Raw genomic sequence first — 23,543 nt, forward strand, 5'->3', positions numbered from 1 at the left:
CGGGATGTGAGAAGACAAACAAGTTGTGTTACTGGGCTGAGGATAATTTCTCTCTTCAGAACCCTCCTCAGCAAAATTCTTCCTCTGACCAAGGACCAGCTGCTTCAAACCAGAGAGTGCCACCATTGCTCTGGAGGACAGAAATACTGACAGCAACACACAAGTCCCTTACCTCTCCTTCAGGAGTGTCTGATGGGCAGAGCATCCCCCACTGAGATGGCTGCAGTGATCGAGGACCACTCACTTTCCTCGTCTTTTCAAACTGAGAGGAGATTCTAGTCATCATTCCCAGAGCAGATATATAGGACAAGCGGGACAATACTTGTGTCACACCTTGACGGTCCATTTTGAATCTCTTCAGAGACCAATTTCCCTGTGGAACACAACGAACGTTTAAAAAACAGTTATCACAGTTTATCTGTGCCTTAGAACTACATTCCTTTTTTCAAGATTTAGACTGAACAAGCTTAGGAGCTTTGCACAGCCATTACTGCCCATTTCATAGAATCCCAGAATGGCTTGGGTTGGACAGGACCTTAAAGCTCGTCCAGTCCAATCCCTCTGCAGCATGCAGGGTTGCCACTGACTAGATTGGGTTGCCCAGGGCCCATCCAACCTGGGCATTTATATAATACAGCTTTCTAACTACTTATCTGTACATAAACTACTGGTTATAACATACTAACTAAAGTTGAAACAGAAGAATTGCTCTTTTAGATGATTTTGCTATATCTTCAATTACATAAAGATTGATCATCATGTGCACACAGGTAAATCAAGGCTCAAATTTAACAATTAAAATCTTTTCCGTCCTCCATTAATAAGTTTTTTTTGAATACGTCAACAAAAGGTCTTTTTTGAGTGAAATATACTTTTAGAGTAGTTTCCGTTTCAGTTCTGCCTTTTTTTGTGATTTATTTTGGTAGGAAACAGACACTTACACTGAAGAAACCTGTCATCAAAGTCATGTGTGCTTTCTTAAAACCTTTGGGTATTAGAACCCAGTGGAAAAACACTCATTCATGTGTCCTATCCTCAAAGAAAAGTGGGAGGTTTTAGGTCTATCTAGACTTCTCTAGCGGGTTTACACCAACTAGAAAATGCAAGATTCATGCATGTATCAATGATTTCATGCTTCGGGACTGTCAAGGCCAGTGTTACTTGTGGTTTTAACTAGAACAGAGGAGTTCAGAGAATGTTCTAGGACACAATTATGTTTAAATGGCAAGCAGATATAACAATCACTACCAATATCTAGCATTTCACTGCAATCTAAGCCAATGTTTCAGCAGGCTATTAAATTTAGATACTACATATCTTGACTCTAAGACACCTACTCCATACATAGATAGTTCCTGGTACCCGAGTCAGTAGATACAGCACATTTTTGTCCCAGTTATTACTATCTGCCCCAGTCACCACGCTACTAGTCAGTCCAAAGGCAACGAAGGGCTTGAATATTTTCCCTAGGACTGCCATCTGCTAATCCATGTAACCTTTTTGACAAATTCACATCACCACAGCTAGCAAAGAATTTGGAGTTTGCTTGCTATACTGCACTGAAATCCTTTTGCTTGGTTTCTTTATTTATGCATTAACAGCATAATCCCATCTTCTGATAAACAGCAAGAAGCCACTATCCATTCCAATAACTCTGTTGTTCGCCTATATTGCAGAGATTGTTAAGTAGTCATGAGAACTTCCCTTTTTCCCTTGTTGCAGAAAGAGGGGAGACATAATACCTAACAGCAAAAAGGCCTGCCTACTTGCTCACCGTTCTCACTCACTGACCATTTCATTGTTAAAGCACTGGGAGTTGCCAGAACATGAATGGAAGAATACAGTAAATCAGTAGTTTATCCTCATGCTAGAAATGACTGTAACCTAAACTACCCCGTAGTTTTTCAGCACTGTCCAAACGACTGTGTAATCTCAAAAACAGATGAGAAAAGGGAAAAGGGAAGTAAAACACTGCCTGAAGAAATAATGTGAAAGAATTATTTATGTTTTGGAAACGTCAGAGAGACTCCTTCAACGTTGTCAGAAAAAAAACCAAAACCAAACAGCTCTGGGCTGCTGCAAGATCATCCTTGATAGAGGACTTCCTACTGAAAACTCCAGTGAAACGAAGGCTCCTTCCTCAGTGGCATCAGATGATTCTGCAGACTCTGAAATGTCTGTTAGGTCTGTACCATTCCTGCACACCTACTCTCCTCTGGTATTTCCAGGATGCACAGACTAAGTACAATTGAACACCAGTGTACAGTGGATTTGGCGGTGTTATACATTCTTCTGCATGCTATTGGTGTAATTATGAGTCTGTTGAGTTATTTCATGCTCTTTGAAACTATCACTGAAGCATTCTGGTGAGATTGGAGATTGTTGTTTCCAAGAATTATGTTTATGGTATTTGCTTAATCTCTTGAATAGTATGCACTGGGCATTGTTCCTGAGAAATGATTTTCAATGCTTAAGAGCAGATGGTGTTTAACTGCTTGTGTGACAGTAACAAAAAAAAAGTCCTAAGATAGTGGAAGAAGGAAGACTTTACAATATGTACTGAATAGTTTGCAGATTTATCTCTGTCAGTCCAAATGGAAAAACTGGCACCAGCTAGAAGAAAGCACAAGCATTTAGAGAAACAAATCTGTCAATTGTTTTGGGTACGTGCACTACAGAGATTTAACTATGTTTAGGGCACTCATAAAATTAAATAGTGATAAGCTTTAAACACTGGGATTTGCAAGTAACAGACAGTTGGTTGTTTCAAATGCAATTTGTGGAGTTAATTTTGTTTACAAGAAATGAAGAAAAACTTCAGTTTGGTACTAGGCAGAAAAGCCCTCTCAAGAGTTCCAAAGATTAAGAACTAAGTTGCATGCTGTCTGACAGCAACTCTAATACTTTCACTAATCTAATTTCTTAAAAATTAATGCATTTCAAAGTCATTTACAAGCTACTAGCTAGATTTCAGGGGTTATCTCACGAATTGTTCTTGCAGATATGTGAGGTAAGAGACAAAGTTAATAACTACATTTTGGTCTTGTCCACTGGCATGAATGAAAATATCCACGCCAGTAGAGGACAAACATGGGCAGAAATCTAATCAAAACAAATATTTAGACTTAATTCCAACCTTTCTGCAGTAATATCTGGTCTAGTAGTTTTCCTGGTTAATTAGTTCAGGATCGTTATCATCGATGTAAGAAAATACTAGCTTCTAGCTGCAAACTTGCTCACGCTAAATTTGCTTGTACTAGCTACTCCATATGATTAAAAAGGCATCACCCTTCAAAGAGCTTTTTTTTAGCAACAGTTTTTCTTTCATGATGTGTTCCCTTCCTGTCATTTTTCAACCATGTTTTGGACATCTGATATAGCCTTGCCTTAACTAATAAAAAAACATCATGAACCACATAATAAAGCAGAACACACAAGACAGCAAGTTGGATGAACTTAATCGCTATTGTAAATTTGCCTTTTTGCACCATTCCATCACAAATACTTCAAACAACACTTTGAAATAAATGGTGAAATAAAAATTGGTTTGATGAATAATGATTTTGCAGTGAATTCCAAAAGCCCTGCCCATGACAGAACTTTGCAATTTTAGATAGATCTGACCAAAGACAGTGGAGTCATCAGAACAAAATTTATTGTATTTCAGCACTCCGTACAGTGGAACAATCTTGCATACTAGAATTAAACCAAAAGTACTTACTGTGGAAATGGCATTGACCATGCCATTGGTGATCTGGTCTTGACGCATATGTTTCACTACATCAAACTGAGCTGCACGTTGCTTGGGGATTACCTGGTCAGCAATCTTTTTCAGCTCAGAGTTAAATTTTTTGAACAAATCTTCAAACAGAAGAGAAAGAAGCTGGAAATATAAAACAATTGGATTAAGGTCTGGGAAAAGTGGAACAACACAGATGTTTTAATATTTCTGCCCTTATACTTCTGGTCAGTTCAAACATAGTGTTTGTTTCTTACATGGCATTATTCTCACAAGTTTTTTTTGCTTATTAAAGTGAAATATTAAAGAAGTGATTTCAAAATAGAAAGCAAAGTAAGAAGAAGAAAAGTCTAACCCTATCTATTCATCTTTTTTTGTTGTTGTGCATTGACCTTCACAATATCTTTACACATCCGTCCATCAGCAGTTACCATAGCTCCCAGAAAAGCAGAACTAAAAGAGACTTTTTAGGACACAGAAGCAACCTCTGCTCTTAACACCCTGCAAGACACATCCATATCTCAGGATAGACTGGCAGCTTCCTCACTCAGGTTCACTTTTATCCAGCTACTTTCTGAAAAATCACAACCTACGGAGAATCACCTGAAAATAAACAACAGTACATCTCTTCAGAAGTGTTGCAGTTTAAGCCAGTTTTTTCCTGCATATGTGTACTAATAACTTCTCATATTTGAAATCTCCACAAAAGGAAACCATTTCTAATGCTTGCAGTCTGACTTTTTTTGCTCTCTGCTTTGCATTCAGGTTTTTCAAGCTTTCTTTGTGGGCACTAATAGTTTTCTAAAATGCTTATTATGTATCAAGCAATGCAGTTCCATGCGCTCACAACGATTAGCAAGCAGTGCAAATTCCAAAGCCTGGCAACTCTGTCCTGGGACTTAATTTTATAGCTGCTGCAAGTGTCAGGAGGACTAAAAACACAGCAGCTATCAAATGCCAGAAATGGTAGTTCCCAGTGTCCAAGGCACTGTAAGGCAGAACCTAGGTATTCAGCAATCACAAGCCAAGATGTACTGGTGTCAGCTGTACAATTTCATTTCTGTATGTGGAGAATTAAAACTGAACTATAACTGTATCCACTAAACATAGTCTTAACATTTCCTTCTCTTCTGGAAGCAAAGAATGAAAACTACTCTTTATTCTATTATATGGGATGGCCCATTAAATTTCATTTGCTCTTCTCCACCTATGTAACACAACTGGACTGACCAAGGCGTTTGACAAACGACACTGTAAAGCAGCTATCTCAATTAGAAAATACCTTTTTCACCAGCATCACATGCATTTAGGTATAACAAGATCTACTGAAAACTCACACAGATATACAACTTGGCGATACAAGATTCTCACTGGCTTCCACGGAGATTAGAGTAGACTGTCTTAGTCCACTCCTAAAGACAGAAGGAGCACTTACTGTTTAGTCATTGAATTGTAAAACCCTGTACCAAAACAGTGATAACATACACTGCATGTTAACTCTTGATAAAAATGGAATCCCATTTCCACTCAGGATAGAGAGTCTTTGATTAAAACCTTTTTTTTCCCCGACCTGGTCTTGGTATAAGAGGGAGGTGTTGGAGACCCTCTTCCTTCCCAATCCTTGTAGTACTGTTTTAACATACAACATCCTCTCACTACTGCTGAAAGAAACCCAGTCATCTGTGACTCACTGCAGTGTCATAGCTTTTTTTAAAGTCAAATTCCACCAGAAAGGAAAACATCTTCCATGAAGTATCGTATTAAGAAAGACAACCCACTGGCATCTCCAAAAATTAGGTTATGAAGGATGTGTTTCAAATGGAGGGAAAAGGGAAGTGCACAGTTTTAGGATGTCTGAAAGTCTTGTTAAACACAAAATAAACTCTTTTGAAATCAATCGTGGTATACATTTGATCTCCATTGGTTTTTGTGCAGGACATTTAACAAAAACAAAAGTCACTCAGGACAATATTTCCATATTTGATTTCTTGATCTTAAAATCTTTCCAAAGTCTCATAATTCCACGTGCTGTAGGGATTATAACATCGCATCATCCTTCTTCTTCTCTGAACTAATAAAGTAAGCTATACCCCAAGCAGAGAAACTTGCTAATATTTGCCAGTCTGAAAAGCGTTATGCTTTGCTAATTTCACTCACGGACTCTCAGTCTGTAAGAGCTCTATCTGGCAAGGCAGAGTCTCACAATAACCACATTATTTAGGTCAAGAGTAAGAGATTAAAGAAAAAGGATGGAATGCCGGTGATAATATTCAGTGGATTTCGTAGTTAGTCCAGGGCCTTTCAGCCTGCTTAAGTCAGGATCACTAAAGAGTAAATTATATTTAAGAAAAAAATACTGACAGCTCATCAATTGATTTTCATTGAAAATCCAAAGAAAAATTAATAAAGAAGTTAAGCTGCTGAAATACAGTTTCACCAATTAGCTTAATGTCAGAGAATTCTAATTAGGCGCCTTGAGATTGCTATTTAACGTTTAAGCCTTTTGAGTGCCAAATTCTCCCTTTCACACAAACTGGTTGCAAAATTAAAGACATTAGGCAGCCTTAATTATATTATCAGAACAGCTGGGATTAGGCAATCTCTGAAGTCAAGGCGGTATTCTTTTGTCACAGGGTAGAAATCCCTTGCTTTCCAGGGTGCCGGATTTTGGTGCTGTTCCATATCTCACCCATACAAAGCAAGCTGCATTAGAAACAAAAAAAATGAGGACAAAGAACAGAGTAATGCTTAGCAAATAATGAACACATTAAGGAAACAGAAAAGGTAGGTGAAAAGATTAAGCCTGAAATCGGTAGGTTTTGCTAACACCTCAGCTGGCACCTGGCCTACCAAGCCTCTCGTGGCAGAAAGACTAAGAGAAAGCTCTGTAAACCAGCTTGGCTAGTGGATACAACTCTGTTATCTAAAGCTAAAGCACATTTCGTACTCTCTTGTCCCATGGGGTGTGAAATTAGCAGCTATTGTTTTCACACATCTTTATAAACACAATGCCTTTTATGTCTTTGCATTGTTTAGACCGCTATGTTTTTCTCCTCACATGGGAATCTTTCCTTTTTTTCCTTTATTCAAATTATAAATCAACAGGATTTTTATTCCAGGAACATGCTGGCATGAAAAGAAAAAATTAACAACAAAACCCCCTCACTGCTCACTTTATCTGCATAAACTTTAGCTAAACACAAACATTTAGAAACCGACAAAAAAGATTTCTACACTTTTTAGTCAGTAATCCCATCAATTTACTATTAAACTGATAATACAGCAGAGAGGAATTCAAGTGTTCAGCCTGAAATGAGCATTTAAAATATCACAAGGGATCCATAACTGCTCTTAAGCAAGTGTTACAGCCTCCCCCCTGCGCAGCTCTCCTTGATGTAGAAAAAATATGCATTGCCTTTGTTATGATGATCCTCTACATTTAAGACCCCTTCCCAGTTAATTTGAAACAACTTTGGTTGTTAACATCTGTGAGCAGAAGCCTTTTTCTTACAGCTCGTAAAAACTTTTTATCTGCTCTATTTTCTGCCTCTAAATTATCAAGAAAAATAACTACTTTTAAATCCGTTTAAATAAGAACAATATGATATCAGAGCACTAATTATAATTCATCTACAGCAACAATGCTACAGCAAAAAAAAAAACAACCCAAACCAAACCCAACAAATAAATCCATTGTAGACTGAAATATTTGTCCCAATAGAATATTGCACTTATGTCTTATTATTCTGCTTTGCTACAAGAGTAGAAGGCTAATGGATAATCACTTATTAACTTGAAGAAAGGAATTCCTTTCCTATGTGGTTAAGAGTTTTCACTGTTTAATTTTTACTCGGAGAGTCATCTTAGTTTTTCTGACAACTAGGAAGCACAGTACGTTTTTACTTTACTCTGAAATGACTACACACTCCGTGTGCACACGCTATGTGCCTGTGTCTACATGTGGACGAGAACCAGGGTGAACGGGGAGGAGAACAGGGATGCGAGGCAATAAGCACTGTACTGTGCTCCTAAATAAACGTGCAGTGAGATGAGAATTCCCATCAGACTGGAACAAAAACTAATGGATATTGTTATTTGTGCTGCAACAGAAATCACAATACAAAAGACGCGGGGAGAAGGAATGAACAGTTTCCCCATTCCATTATGTATATTTGTTTGGATTTCTGATGCGTGATCAATAACTACAGATTATATTGACTGCCATAACTCCAACTTAAATTCACAGAGATTACAACAATGAAATCCAATTGTTATCTAAAGAAAACATCCGTGCCAGGGTAATTAAGCTGTTCTTTCACCCAATAGGCAAATTCCTACTGCTTTAGGAAAACATGGTGGGTCGAGGGTTGCACTAAATGATCTTCGTGGTCTTTTCCAGCCCTAAAGATTCTATGACTTTTTAAACATTGTTTGGCCAACAGCCGTAAGCCACCAGCCTCTTTGTAAAAGAATGGTGCCAATCATGCCAAAATTCAGCAAGCAGAGAAGTCCATGCACTCTACATTCATTAGTCAGTCAAGTTAATTTACTGTTTTCAGAAGTTTTAAATAATCCCTCCTAGTTCTGCCTTTAGTGAACTGAAGATTTTTCCCAATAGTCATTTTTCTGTCACAACTATAATGCTATAAGGCACACAGCTGCACCCAAAAAGACGGCAAGAGCTTCTGAAGAAAATCAAGTGTTTGCACTTCCTCTCTTCTAGGCTCAAAACAGAGCTTATTGCCAAAAACAAAGTGCCGAGTAAGGCTTTAAACCATATACTATTCATGCTAGTCTAAAGGCTAGAAAGGCAGTTGACAACAAATAAGTAATGATAGGGACTTCTCCAAATTACAGATGGCTCAAGCAGCTGTTCTGCTAGCTGCTGCAGAAGCTGTGTTCTCTAAAGTGGCTCAGCCCAGGCTTAATATATAGGTTCCCTTACCATGCTGCTTATGTAAGGACACAAAAGGATGGATTTACTGCAGAAGTCTTGGCACTAACAATCTTACAATGGACCAAGAACTGATGCAGTATTTACACTGTTTTGCCTTTTCATTTGGTAGAGGGGCAGTACAGAAGTCAGGATACAGTTTATTAGTCCAAACAACCTACCTAAGAGTAAACCCAGAAAAGCCAGTGAAAATACAATCAGAAGAAATTGCTTCAACTGCGAAGACAGGGATGCTCCTTATTATGCATCTTTTAAAAACAGGTACTAACAAAACCCCAAAAGAGCCTTAGCTCTGATTGAAAAACCTACCTGCCCTGCCAACTCCAAGCGTTTATTTCCGTAGTAGTCTCTGTCATCTACTTTATTTTCTCCTTGAGCTAGAATCACTCTGCGCACCATTACTGCTGTATAAATGCATTTGGCACGGAAATTGAACTCCTTCACCTGTAATCAAACAAATGAAAAAGAACATACTGATGCTTCAGAATCAATTCCTTAGTTTTTACTCAGACACCAATTTAAAACACCAGGGAATGCGGCTGGACAAAAGGATTACAAAACTGTTTTGTAGCTGAGAATGTGCTCTATCAATTAGTGTTTTTATACTCTTTGTATGTGCTGTAGTTTCCATGGAAATAAATAGGACGCATTACTTTTGGAGCAATCTATGTATATTGGCAACACTGGAACAGGTAGTAGTAGATGGAGAGCACATCAGAATAAAGGCATATGTTGTATCGATAAGGTCCTGAAGTAACAGCTGTCTGGCTACGTGGAAAAATGTCATATGATATGGTACAACATTTCATAAACAGACAGATTACTTTTGACTCAGTTTGAATATTTTTCCTCAGTTTGAGGACGATTTACTTTATCTCATCTACAAAGCAAAGACATTTCTTCCATGTCAGCAAAGCTCTTCCATACAAATTGTATTGATTTTTCAATATAGAACAGTTTTTGTTCTACCAATCAAAATCTGCTTGAGCTGTGATAAGGACCATTTTTTTTTTTTTGCTCATTTTCAAACTCTAGCACGTTGCACGTGCAGAGGAGATCTGCAGCTGTCTTATTTCATATTTTGACTACATAAACCAAATCTGTACTTCTCCCTTGAATGAAATCACCCTTTCCAGAAGTCCACCTGTCTTATTCCCAACACTAACCAGGATAAAACTTAAAGTTCTTGCACTATAGGAACACTTCTGTGAGCAAGATGAAAGACAGGTTCATTCAGAACTTGTCATTATTGCATCCTGATCGGCTTCTGTAAGACCATTACTTCCTGTTTTGTTTTCAAAAGGGCTGACGCCATTGCAACTGACACCATTTCTGGCCATGATCTTTTTAAAAAGTGAAAACATAATATTTTCAGATTTTTCTTAAGTGAATATTTTCCATTGTGAATATTTTGCATATTTAGTGGGGTTTTTTTGTTTTGTTTTTTTTCTTTTAAATCCAGTTAGTGCCAAAGTTGCTCCTACACCACCGTGTTCTAAAGCAGGGCAGGAGAGTAACAGAGGCAGAACACAGATCTATCAGAATGTCACTATCTAAAGGACTCCAGAAGTAACTTAAGTCTCAGATAACTTCGGGTTTTCTCTCCTTTGCTGCACGATGTTATTAGAAGTCTGCTGAGCTCTAGAACAACACAGTCCATAGTTCTATGCATTGCAAGATTTCAGGTGCTGTATCATTTACAGACACACAGACATCATTACAGGACAAAGAAGAAAGAGAAATTGCCACATCTCTAGAAATAATCACACAAAGTTACTTCAGGTAAAGAAAACATTACGTACAAGAACATGGGTCAGAATAGTTGATGCTAACAGCTCTCGCGCTTCTTCCATCTTTGTTTTCTTCGGGCCTCCCCACATCCTTTGCCTTCGTACTTTGTTGCCAATGTACTTCAATGCCTGTCAAGTAAAGCAATTAACTTGAGTTAATATAGGTTACAGTTCTGATAAAAATATACATACAGAAGGAGATCTCTGTGCATTCCTTAATCAGTCAGTGCAAACCCACTAGCCACAGACAATACAAACTTCAGGCAAGTTGGAAAATATAAAACTACACAAGCGATGCTAATAAAATCTCTCAAACTGGACATGATTATGATTAAATATACACGTCGTCTATCTTACTGGAATTGGAAGTGTTGAAAAATTATGATTACTACAACACTAAAACAACAGGGATCGTAGATACAAGAAAAGACTGTGTAAATACCAAAGACATCTAGTTTATCTTATTTGACTTTTCATCTCCAGTTCTTTTGTGTACTTGCTGAGTTTCATCTGGGTATTAAACAGCGAGGTACACTATGAACTTAAGGATGTCACTACTTTTTACATGCACTACAACATAACCCTAGGCTTCTGAAAACAAAGAATTTATTGACTTTGCTTTCTTTCAGTTAGGCTTTGCTCTGAACTGCTTAACTTTTGACAGGGCCTTGCTGCCTTAAAAGTCCTTGGCTTAAACTATCTGCAAAAAAACAAAGCGTATGTGGACTGCTGACGGAGCAAAGTGGTCAATATCATCATCTTCAGATTTTATGGCTACTAGCAACATGAAAAGACGCACCTGCATCTGTGTAAAAATTTGAGCTTTTTGGCATTCTTCCAGACTAGGAGCAAATGCAGCCATCACGTGTTCCTCTGTGCCAATCATCTGTACAATCTCTTGGTCACTTTCAACACCCATGGCCTAGGAAAAGAAGAAAAGACAGAAACAGCACAGGCTTTATGTTTACTCACTGACATTTGCTTATGCTAATTTGGTATTGTTTGCCTGCATTACTACTAAGCAAGAGCTAGTTCTTCCCTCAGAAACTGTGCCATCTGGCACCGGCAGTACATATTCTAGCTATGGAAGAACCCAAAATGGAAATCTTGATAAGCAGCAGGAACACACATACACACACACACTCTTTAGACAGGAGTTAAATTCCACACTTCTCTTAAGAAAAGTAAATAACAATCCTACATGCGTAAAACCAAAACCAACTCAGAATCTACAATAAAGGAAGGTGAAATTACTTAAGAGATTACACATGGTCTCTTACCACAAGCAATTTCGCAAATGCAATTGTCTACGATACAGCACGTCCTATTTGAGAATTTTTTTATTATTTTTTTATTATTATTTTTTTCCCCAATCTACCTCTTTTACAGCTCTTTGCATTTAGAAGATGACTTCACTACACAGTTCCACTTGAAAGCCGTTCTATTATTTCACTGATCCTTGGACACCTTGTTAGGCTTTATACTGCAGAAAAAGCTTAATAAACTAAGAAAGCGCTTAACAGGTTTAAAAAAAATCTCTCTATCAGTAAGTGTTTCAAGGTGGCAGCCAGCAGTGAAGGCCTTTGTGGATTCCAGATGGTGCTAAAGCTCCCCCCCTTCACACATTTGTCTGGAGCTCTGCCATATCAAGAAACAGAATAATCTCACTAAACCTCTCCTGGTTGACTTACAATACGTTTCTCAGAAGTTTGAGAGGAAGTTACGTTTGCATTCATATTATTCTTCAAACTGCCAGCCACAAAGACCATTGTAAATAACAGCCTATGTAGTCTCTGCATTCTGGTTTTCATTAAAAACTGGCAGTGTCCCAAAAAGCTACATTTTCCTCAAAAATGCACAAATACCTTTCCTTCTTTTTGCCTTCATGGGGTGTTATTTTGCCTAATGCCTAGCTAATGCTATCCCTCTGCAGAACTGTTGCCCTAATTGTGAAGCACCCAGCATTTTCTCTTTTCTTCTTTCTTTCTCAACAAGAAAGTTGAAGTTCCTTTAACTTTAAACTTTGTCTCTTCACCTTGTGGTATATTAGAATTAAAAAGCAGCACAACCCATTAGAAGTGTGAGAACAGGCAAGTTTTGCTGCAAAGCACAGATCACTACTCCATTATCTCAGGCAAATTTGAGTGCCAAATCAAGACAGTTAACTGCACCAGGTTAGAGTGGTTCATCCCAGTTCATTCCCACCAGGTAGTCATACCACTGATCTCAAGGCACTCCTCAAAACCAGAATTTGCCTGCGTGATATGACCGTAGTTAACTGATATGACTGTTTTCCAGATATAACTATGCTTCCTAATCGTTTTAAATAAGGTCACATAGTAGCTAAAAAAAAACCTCAGCAGTTAGTAAAATCCATCATGACTTGAGAGGCAGTCTCATATAAAAGTCTACCACAGCATGAAAGCATTACCACAGTCACTTTCCACGCTTCTAGAACTTAGAAGCTGACCAGCAAACCAGTTTAAGAACCACTACTTGACTGACATCATCGTTGCATTTAGTCTCAATTAGAAGAAAATTTTATTAAGGGAATTCTTCCGACTGCTCCAGGCACATATACCAAGAACACATTTACCTAAAGCACATTAAATGCAAGTTGATGAAGTATTGCCCTATTTCTTGCCACCAGATTAAAGGTAAGATGGCAACCAGACAATAAGAATCACATGAAACATAAATAGAACAAGCAGGGAAAAAAAACAATAACAACAACTCAATCTGCAGTTCTATGTTCTTTTGTCCCTTTAAAAACAGAAAGTCACGGTAAACTTAAAAAGGTTGATCACTTCTTCTAACTTGACAAATTCTCTGATTAAAAGTCTCCCAGCAAACAGATGAAGATATCATATCATCATACCACTGCAGAATTTCTAGTTAAAATTTGCAGCAGCAAACTCATTTGAGAATTCAAAAGTTGTATGTGAAAGGCTGTAACGTAACATAGGTTGTACTGTTACAGGAATACAAATTGGGGAAACTAATTTACGAGTAATGACTACAAACTCAAGTAAATAACTCAGAAAGATATGCTGATACAGTAGCCTACAAATAAATCCATGTATTCCCTTCTGTGTTCTCAAGAACCACTGTCAGTGCTGCACACACAAATCCACCTACATGCAACATCAACGGGGCATTCAAGAGACACATACTGGTATGAGATAATGTTTTCTTTGTTAGTAAATTCAGCCCTAGTGTTGCACTTATGCTATATTCCCCACTCCCCCCCAAAAAGAACACCAACCCAAACCAAGCCCCCCAGACAAACAAAAAACTCTCTCCAGAATTAGCTTATAGCATCGTTAGGATAGCAACATGATGTTCCTGGGTTGCTGCTTGTGTTACAGGAACACCAAGGATGTGTGAAGTGCAACTGATCCCAGGACAAAGCTCATGGAAAGAGAATTAATATTAAAGCACAGTTTCGCTGTGCTGCGCTTGCTCAAGTTCTCTTGTTCATTTTTGATAGGAAGGCAATGTTGCAAAAGGATAATTTTACAGGAAAGTGGGGGACAGAGAGAAGGGACACGCTGCCAAGGGTATACTTAGTAGGGGCAGTGAAAGGATTAGAAAGGAGACAGCAGCAGGCTGATGAAGAGCATGGTTGGAAGGCTAACAGTCAATAGATGTGATAGAAGTCAAAGCAAACATTAACAATACTCATATTATTCCAGGTTCAAGTGGGATAAAGTGCTCCAACGGGGGTCAACTGCTTCCTAGGACTGGGGAGGCTCCTGTTGCACAAAGTCTGTGTGTGTACGTGTGGATACACACACACACTTGTACACACGATGAAGTGTGCATGAAAGAGTGAGAGTCCAGCTCTTCCTCCCCCAGCTTGTGTCTTAATGATGATGTCGAGGCGTTTCCATGGCACTTGCCTAGAATGTAGTTCTGCAGTCCATCAGGCTAAATTACAGAATGGAGACAGGCAGATGACTGGATTAAAAAGATGTCAGGGAAGTTCAAGGTTGACATCACAGACAGAATTGGTCTGGAGCTTTCATAATTCAAAAGATACAAGCTATGAAACTGTAGCCATGGGAACCCATAATTCTGAGAGTCCAGCAAGACCACCACTCAGCTGTTCCTCCAGGGTTGCATCTTAACAGCTCCAAGGCTAACACATTTTTTTAATATGAAACTTGACCTACTGTTTACATCTTTTGCTGCAAGTCCTAGAGCATCTCCTTACAACCCCCACATCAACTCAAGATAATTCACCCAGCAACTCCCATCATAAAATTCAGCTTTTAAGCCTGCCGTTGGCTACATATAGCTCTTACTTCTCCAGCTGGTTTCAGTGCAGCACACAACCTTTGTTTACTTCAGCTCTCAGAGCCTGCCCAATCCACACCATACACCCAAACCAAAAATAGTCTTTACTTTAAAACAGCTCTAATTTCCTGCAAAAACAGCAGCACCATCTCATCTGTAACCCAATGTTTTTCAAAATAGGAACACCAATACCCTAAACATTGTTCTGGTTGCATGTGCATATTAACTAATAAAGCAACCTTATTCAGTAAGCAAGCTACTTTTGTCTAATGCTTTCTACTACAAGGAATTAACAGCCCTTTAAAAATCTGGGCAGATACATAGTTTGGGGGGCAAAATTGTTCACTTTATGCTACTCCAAACCAAAAATTGCATCTATGCATGTAGGGGCTGCACAAATGCTTCTGTCCCTGTCAAGAAAAAAGGTAAGGGAAAAACATCTGTGCTAGCAAAGCAAAAAAGGACAAAGTGCCCAAAAAGTGAAGAGTAGACACTTCAGTTTGTTCTAGGATACTCCCAGGAACATGTCTATTGGAGCCTATCATATTTCATTTACTTGTGATCAGAGCATTAAACTTCACAAAATTGCAGCCTACATGTACGTGTTCAGCACAATTTGCTGCTAAATCTTCAAATATGCCAATCGCAAAGATCCCTACCGGTCAGGATGGCAGAAGAGACAAGCAGCAGAAGAGCTCATTCAGGCTGGCAGTTTAGAACAGACTGTGGATAAGGATGAACTGCAAGGCAGATGCTGCTCCTTTTAGGATGACCCTACTCAGGCCAGTTCCCCTATCTATCCCTCTCAAGGGACCTTTAGATTCACACCACTATTCCCTTCTGTAAAGAAAGGTGATGGCAGATAACCAGTTCTAAATTTCCCAAAAAAGGGCGATGGCCACAAACCAGTTAAAGAAAGAAAGAAAGAAAGATTTGCTTACCCATCCCAAGGATCAGGGCTCACTAAATACTCCAAAAGGAGGAATCACCAGGAGAGGAATCACCAGGAAGAGATCCTTCCCTTGTGGCAGCCAGCCCATAACTGAGGTTTAGGGGAGAAAGGGGGAGGGAAACCTAGTTCCCTCTGGTCACACAGGTGAATTGCTTTCACCTGTGCTCCCAGGGCTGGCTGTGTCCCTTCACCAGGTGCTCAATCATTGGTTCAGGCCGTGACTTAGCAATTCCAATACACCTTCCTTCCTCATGAAAGAAAAGGTGGGAACAACATACAGAATCATACAATCATTAAGGTTGGAAAAGACCACTAAGATCATCTAGTCCAACCATGAACCATATGTTCAGGCCTTGCCATAAAACGTTGTCAAGATGTCTCCATGAGTCACGCCTGAAATAGGAAAGCGATCTTAAGATTCCAGTTAAAATAAGCACTTTTTGAGTTTTAGGCCTCAGCTCTTTTGGCCAGTAGTATCTGTAATGCTCTCTGCTTCACAGCCCTTGCTCTTGAGATGAAAACGTCTAAGGGATGTTATTACCTCCACTTCGGACCTGCAGTTACCTTAAAATCACACTAGATCATAAATCCCAATATTTGTTTAAATTCCTATAAAGCTACAGTAGTATTCTGAACCTGATTTAAGTCATTTTACAAGAACATCAGGCAGTTTAAAGAGAACCCCAAATAGCTCATCTTTCTCCTACTGACTCTCAGCTGTGTAAGTCCCCGATAAAAAACTGTCTCCTTCTCACTGGCCCTTGCCCTGAATAGCAGAACTCTGCTGATTACCAGTCATTCTCCTAGTCTTAGCAATAACAGAGGTCTGTGGAACTTGGGTGCAGCCTGGACGCTGGTCTGCTAGGAAATGCAGAGCAACAGGTTTTTGCCACTGTTTTCTCAGCTTATTTTTAATCTGAAATTGTCTAAGCAATTAGTACAGTAAAAGTTAAGGCTACAAAGGCAACCAAAACTTCAAACCTAAGACTGTGTATACAACTTAACTTCAGCCCTTGCAGATACACATTGTGATACAACCTCTACATTACAGGAAGAACACTTACTAGTAAGAAGTAAGATCCATGGTCTATGCCCTTTCTGCAGAAAGGAATTACTCTCCTTTCTTTACCAACAAATCTCCTGAGCAGAATTCTGCTGTGTGAGAGAGCTGAAGCTACATGGTGATCCTTTGGTTAGAAATTTTCTAATTTCAAGGCTAGAGTCTTTGTCACTTGACTTCTAGTAGTTAAATAAAATAAAATGATATCCACATTACGGCAGCGACCAAGAAAAAAAACATCAGAAGGCGGTGTCTCCTTAATAAATAATTCAAAAAAAACTATTGGGATTTTTATTTTCCAGCTGGAGAATCAGCAGCAGTGGAAGGAAGATGTCTCAAGTTCACATGCCATTAAAAGGAAAAGTAAGGAGAATGACCACTCATGAATACATTAAGTGCTAGTCAAGAATGGGACAGTCAGAATAGCTAAAAGGAGCGCACCTAATTCCCTGCTGGACCAAATCAATATAAGGCTATGAAAAGCACTACTGCTGAGAACTTCCAGCAACTGCAAACCTTTATTTAATAAATACATTTTTAAAAAGATGCAAGATTTATCTAGAATTTAAAAGATATATGAAGGCAGATAGATAACTACAGCTCGCATTGTTGGAACGTGATCAAATAGACTGTATAATGCTGCTAAAAAGAAAACAGAAAAAACCCACAAACCACCCCACAATCTCTTCAGACTTAATAACACTAGCAGTTACTTGTGCCTGCGGTCAGGTATTTATCTATACCAGCAGGGGGTGACAAAATGTAATAAAAGTCTGTTAGTGAAGGTGGAACCCAGCTGTTTGGTGCTTGAGCAAATGGATTACGGGCTACATTAACACTTTCCTGTAACAGAAAAGCTTTGAATTTAATTCTGACACTCTTGTGTGCATTTCTATCCATAAATCATCTCTCAGCCTCTTTTAGCACTGGTCACTGAGACTAGATGATTTCCTCTAACCATAAGTGATTAGGATCATCAGAGATAAAACTTTTGCGTCCCATGTCTAGAGGCAATTATCGAGGTATTTTCTAGCACCAAACCCTAAGCACTTCTTACAAGGAAGCTGATTCCTACAACTCAGAGCTGCGGTAATACAAAGCCTGTAGCTGCAAACTTCAGCACACAGCACTGGTGGCAGGCACTCGACGGATGCTGTGAGCGAGTGCTGACCTCTGCTGGCAATATATTTCCTCTGGCAATTATCCCCTCGCCAGCACTAGTTTGCTATAAAGCACTATAGGTGAAGACAGCAAAAGAGGTATAGAAGTTACTTCTGCTGGCTGGTGGATGCAGGGGGAAGCACTTCAGGCAGCAGGGCAGTCTATGGCACAGGCAGGGGCTCCCAGCTGCTGGGAACAGGCCCTCACATGATTTACAGTCTTTCTCTAGCTGCTGGGCAGTGCCAGCCCACCCACCACCTTTACTGGTAGTACCCTCTGCACTCCACACCACAGACAGAGGGGCTACCAGCCTGCTTCCAGTCAGCTGGGCAGGAGCTGTCATTAGGCCTTCAGTTTCCCTCCAGCAGTAGGTATCCTTAAGTGAATCAAAATGAAAGTGAAAAGCGGAGGACAAAAGAAGATAGTTCTGGTGGTTTCACAGGCAATGAAGGCCACAGCATGACACTGTCACCAGCTCAGCTGGCAGGGCAAATACTCCACGTTCACCCCAGTTCTTGCACTGAAACAAGTCTTTCAACCAGTCCCACCAGGGATTGCTTAATAACTATTCTACCTATCCACATTCACATACACATTCACAGCACTGAAGAGAGCATCCTGAACCAGAGATTCTGAAGGCTGTGAGCTTCCATAAGTCTCTCGCCAAGAGAACTGCAAGCCACTCCAGTCATCTTAAAGGATTTAAGACTAGGTCTAAGAACTGCAGGGCCTCTCCAAAAGCTACCAGTTGTTGTCTTTACGGTTATGACTGGAAGTCACATGCCCAGTTCATGACTATGTCATGTCACTGAATCTGAAATCAAAGGATGTTGAGCTCCTCAGTAGGTCATGAGTTCTGGGGAGAACAAAACCAGAAATGGAGACCCTTAACATAAGTCTGCAACACAGTTCATTAAAAACAAAAAAAAATAAAATGAAAGAAAACCTTCACAACCTTCTGCAGCAACATGACCACAGGCAGAGGGACTTTACAAAGCAAGAAGGGAGTAGCAAGTGTTTGTCTTGGCACAGCAATGCTGTCCTTACTGAAAATAGCAGTGCTTTTCTCCTTTTTGCTGTACAACAAAGGGAGAAAAAAAAGCTTGCTTTCTTTTTCTCAGCCAAGCAGCGTTCTTCTGTACATATTCACTTTTGAGAGCTGCAGTTGATCTTGGTTTTTGACTATAGCATGGATATATATATTTTTTCAAATCGAGAGTTGTATTACCTTAAAGATGATAGCAATGGGAATATCTTCTGACAGAGTGTTATGCCTCAGGTAGAATCTTCCTTGTTTCACAACCATATTTGTTCTGCTCTTCTTCTCATGAGTGGAACTGAAGTTAAAAAAACAAACATATTATGTGGAACCTAACGTTTGCACTGACGCTCCAAGAATCTTTTGCATAAAACTTAACAAGCTTGAGCTTGTTTTGCTGAATTAACATTGTGTTTTCTCTTTGAAAAATTACATGACAACAGTCAGAAACCATTCTTTAGCTCCAAGATAGCAGAGTATTATCATCTGTGATGTGGAAGGTCAGTATTCAGCTTAAGCAAGCAGAAGGCCACACTTCTTAAGAGAATCTGTGTATGGTTTTATCACTGGCTCAGATGAAACCAGTAAGGTCAGTCTGTGCAGATCCTGTGGCATCAACAGTAATGAGATAACAGACTTTCAGCTGTACTTTTAGCCTCATTTCGGAGAGATGCTGGAGGCCTCTGGGAAAAGACAAAATAGCCCTAACATCAAACAATGACAAGCACCATATTATACCAGCAGGCCGCTTAAAAACAAAACCAAAAGGCAAAAAAGATAAATAAAACTCAGCTGAGGAGGAAAGGCTGGATTTAGACTACTTTTCAATAATTTCTAAAGTATAAAGACATTTTAATTTTGTTTCCTTCTCAATTGCCTTTAAAAGCTTTAACACCAATTTGAGGGAGTCAGACAAAAGGTTATACCCTATTTCATCGTAGTGACTTAATGCTACTTGCAATGAAATGAGGCCATACATAATCAGTTAGGAGGTTCAATCTGTTACATTAAAAACTGGAATTCACTTTTCCTAGTTTGGGATGAATACTGAAGCACACAAGCAACTCCCACTGATTTTCATAGGACTGCTCTCCTAATAGATTTTGGGACCGGTGTCTAAGCATACAAAATGACAGCAGCAAGAGAGGAGCACTGACTGCACACTAACACTTTTTCTCCATTAAGCTATTTAGAAAAAAAACTACACAGCTACTTCAACTACAACAACAAATGCTTAAATCTTCATTTTTTTATCTTCATGTAACTGCAGGCATTTACCATACCTGGTAACAGAAGCACCCACTGTGCCTTTTCTATCAGCTTCCACAATTATTCTGTTTTTGGATAACTGCTCTTGAATAAGGATGACTTTCTCTACACCTTTAACAATGAAATAGCCACCTATTCAACAGAAAAGAAAGATTTTGCATATCAGTACCCCTGCACCTTACTCACCTCTTTCAATATGCCTTCGAATATAAATAATTAAAAAGTGAACAGTGAGTACATAAAGGACAAAACAGGAGAATAAATTTTCTCTTAAATGAGTAAAGAACAAACTGTCTAAAACCTATGATTGCTAGGAAAATATTCCATTAGACTAAACTGAACTTTTGCTAGGCACAAACCTAGGATTTGGGATCTAAGAATGTGTTGGGGAAGTACTTGGATAGAATAAAAGTGGCCAAAGAGAACTCTCAGTCAGACCTAACACTGTAAAGTTGGAAAAAAAAAAAAAAACCAACCTCAAACCTCTAAAGTAACCATGTTTATTTAAGGATGTTATGGAATTCTTAATTTTGCAATATTGCCTACCAGAAGTGTATATCACAAGGACATCAAAAGAGAACTGGCCATTCCAGATACTTGCTATCAAATTAAAAGAGCAAATTCCATAATGTACTCAGTTGTGCTCTCCAGCACTCCAGGAAGAAATTTATTTTGTATTACTTTTAAAAATGTATTTCAGTGTTGCATCTAAGACAATCTAAGGAATAGGCACATAAGCCATGTTTGATTGCCATCTTAAATTACAGTTATCTATTAATGCTCCTCCAGCATAGCACAGTATGTCACTGTATTTTGCCATCATGAGCAAGCGCAGTCTAGTACCGCCTTCAAAAGCAGTGTATTAAAAGCAAAGACCTTGCTGGTTAGAACCCTTCACCTCCTCTCTCCATATTAAACATTATCATGTAATACCTTATTCTTGCTTCATGGAATCCAGTAATTAAGGGTTCCTGCTCTGGAGGATACTGTTTTATTCCCCTCTTCTCCAACCTATTTCAATGCCATAAACTAACTCCATCTCTATTCCCATACAATATATCACTCTACAATATCATATGCACATCTCAACTTCTTCAAAATTTCAGAGTACTGCTTCTGTGGTTGAAAGCTCTGTCTGCAAACACGAACATCCCCTGCTGCTGTTTTCAAAAGCCTGACGATTTCTTTTAGTTACAGGCATACGTTTGAGAAGTTCCCATGACGACTTCATGATTAAGAACCATACCAACGGGGTATTCACCTCTTAAAAAAGAACTCGAATGGTAACGTACCTGGATCTAAAGGACACTCATTAAGTTTTGCAAATTCTGCTGGAGTTTTCCCAGTAAGAACACAATTGGAGCTACGCAGCATGATAGGCATTCTGTAAGAAAATCGCGGTTACAAGAGAGAACACATTTAAGGCACCTAGAAAACAAGCAAAATATAAACAACAAGCTTTTCCTATAATCCAATCTTTTTTTCGCAGATTTACACCATAACTTTATTTTTTAATGGAGAATATATACTTTTTTTGCGGTGACTTCCCTTCTTAGGAGAGAGAGAAGGATTTACACGAATGGGTCCTAATGTAAGATGCAATGCATTAGTGCTGTGCAGTGATATAGTCTTCTCCAGTGGATGATGGGTGCTTTACAAGCCTTCTTCAATCCACTAAAAGGTTTTTTAAAACAAGATGTCAAATGTCTATATTGGTTTTTGCTATTCCTTTTAGCTATCATTTATTCTTTAAAGTATTGTGGGTTTTGTAGAAATCAATAACACTTAGTTCAGCAAAAATGCGTTTTTACATGAACTTTTTCCCTTGCCTATTGCATACACCACGAAACAATTTAAAGGACTCAAATTTAGATGGTCTTTTAAAAAACGACTCAGATCAATAAACAGTGTTACGACAGCTACAGAAGCACAGGGTTTAAACTGCATTATTGTGCATCATGTTCTACTGACAATTGGGATGGACGCTTCCTACAGGAAGTGCAGCTTCTTAAGCACCTGTCTCCTCTTTCCTGCCAGTATTCCAACTTTGGTACAGTCGCATATTAAACAGTGTTAGTAACCCACTGAAACTGGGTTGGTCTTCAAAAACCTTGTCTACAGAAGACAAGACATCTTTGTTGCTTTCAAATGGAGCTGTGCTTTTTTGGTATGGTAAAGAGCTTGTTCTTCTCCCTCATGCACATTATTTCTTTATGAAACCAGATGCTCTTCACAATATTAATACCCTCATTTGGCAACAACCATTTGATGGCTGTTAGAAAAGCATCAGTAAACGATCCTCACCCTTTCTCCACAAAACTTCGCCTTGGCTCTAAGATCAATAAATTTTAAAGGAGAGTTTAGTTTCATGCGGGAGAACCAGCGCTTGCTTTACTTGTTTCCCCCTCCGCTCCCACAGACATCTCTAAATTTTATGCATGAAAGACTCAACAAAACACCTTTGGCTACAATTTACTTTTTTACTGTTTACTCATGACTACTTCCATATTGCAAAAATGCCATTTGTAGCTCTTCTATTCTTTCATATAGTTTCCTCTAGTTTTATATCAGTAGAAACATAGACAACATTCATCTTTATACCAATTCTAATAAATAACCTTCTTTAGAAGGAGACAAATTTCATAGAATCATAGAATTAGCTAGGTTGGAAAAGACCTACAAGATCATCCAGTCCAACCATCCACCTACCACCAATAACCCCACTAAAGCTTCCAGAAGCTTTTGAAAAATAAGATTTTGTAATGGAACCTAACAACTGCATTTCATACAGCTGTTCATCAAGATCTGTCCATCGTCTCCTAAGAAGGAAGCAAGGTTAGCTTGCATTTATTTTGCAGTACAAACTTTTCCCAATATAGCAGCAAATAAAAACAAGCACCAGAAGCTTGATATCTGGTATCTTACCTGCCAATGGGTAACGCATTGCGGATGATCCTCTGGCTACCTCGTGTATATTCAATGTCCACTGTAATAGGGGCAGAGTAAGTCATGTCTCTCAGGCGGCACTAAAAACAGAACAGACCTATGGTTAGGTGGCTGAAGAGTGTCTCAACACATCCCACATTCGCTCTGTCTCTCTCTTGCTCAAGACTCAGACACTGTTGTTCCAATCCTTCTGGTCTGCTCTCCTCAGACTTGCTCCATGACTGTTGTTAACCCTTAAGGTATTCTGCATCTTCATGCAAGACAAGATTTACTGCATCTGCAGAACACAACAGAGCAACTGACAGAACGTCATTTGTAACCTCACTGCACATTT

At 39.0% G+C, this 23,543-nt stretch overlaps 1 protein-coding gene across 2 annotated transcripts in view; it reads right to left on the minus strand.

Annotated features, from left to right (window-relative positions):
* The window catches only part of POLR3B (RNA polymerase III subunit B), a 70,984-nt gene that overhangs the window by 42,926 nt on the left and 4,515 nt on the right, over positions 1–23,543 (minus strand). For both annotated transcript variants that reach the window (XR_002435103.1, XM_021386784.1), the window contains exons 6-14: positions 23,189–23,289; positions 21,556–21,647; positions 20,278–20,395; positions 19,184–19,292; positions 11,283–11,405; positions 10,496–10,612; positions 9,003–9,137; positions 3,722–3,883; positions 173–373 (exon numbers count right to left, since the gene is read on the minus strand). Coding sequence is in view for 1 of the 2 variants with exons in the window: in XM_021386784.1 (XP_021242459.1) it covers positions 173–373; positions 3,722–3,883; positions 9,003–9,137; positions 10,496–10,612; positions 11,283–11,405; positions 19,184–19,292; positions 20,278–20,395; positions 21,556–21,647; positions 23,189–23,289 (1,158 nt within the window). In the remaining variant the exon portion in view is untranslated. The remainder of the gene's footprint in view (positions 1–172; positions 374–3,721; positions 3,884–9,002; positions 9,138–10,495; positions 10,613–11,282; positions 11,406–19,183; positions 19,293–20,277; positions 20,396–21,555; positions 21,648–23,188; positions 23,290–23,543) is intronic.

This window comes from Numida meleagris, chromosome 1 (genome assembly GCF_002078875.1).
Source record: "Numida meleagris isolate 19003 breed g44 Domestic line chromosome 1, NumMel1.0, whole genome shotgun sequence".
NCBI classification, from domain to species: domain Eukaryota; kingdom Metazoa; phylum Chordata; class Aves; order Galliformes; family Numididae; genus Numida; species Numida meleagris.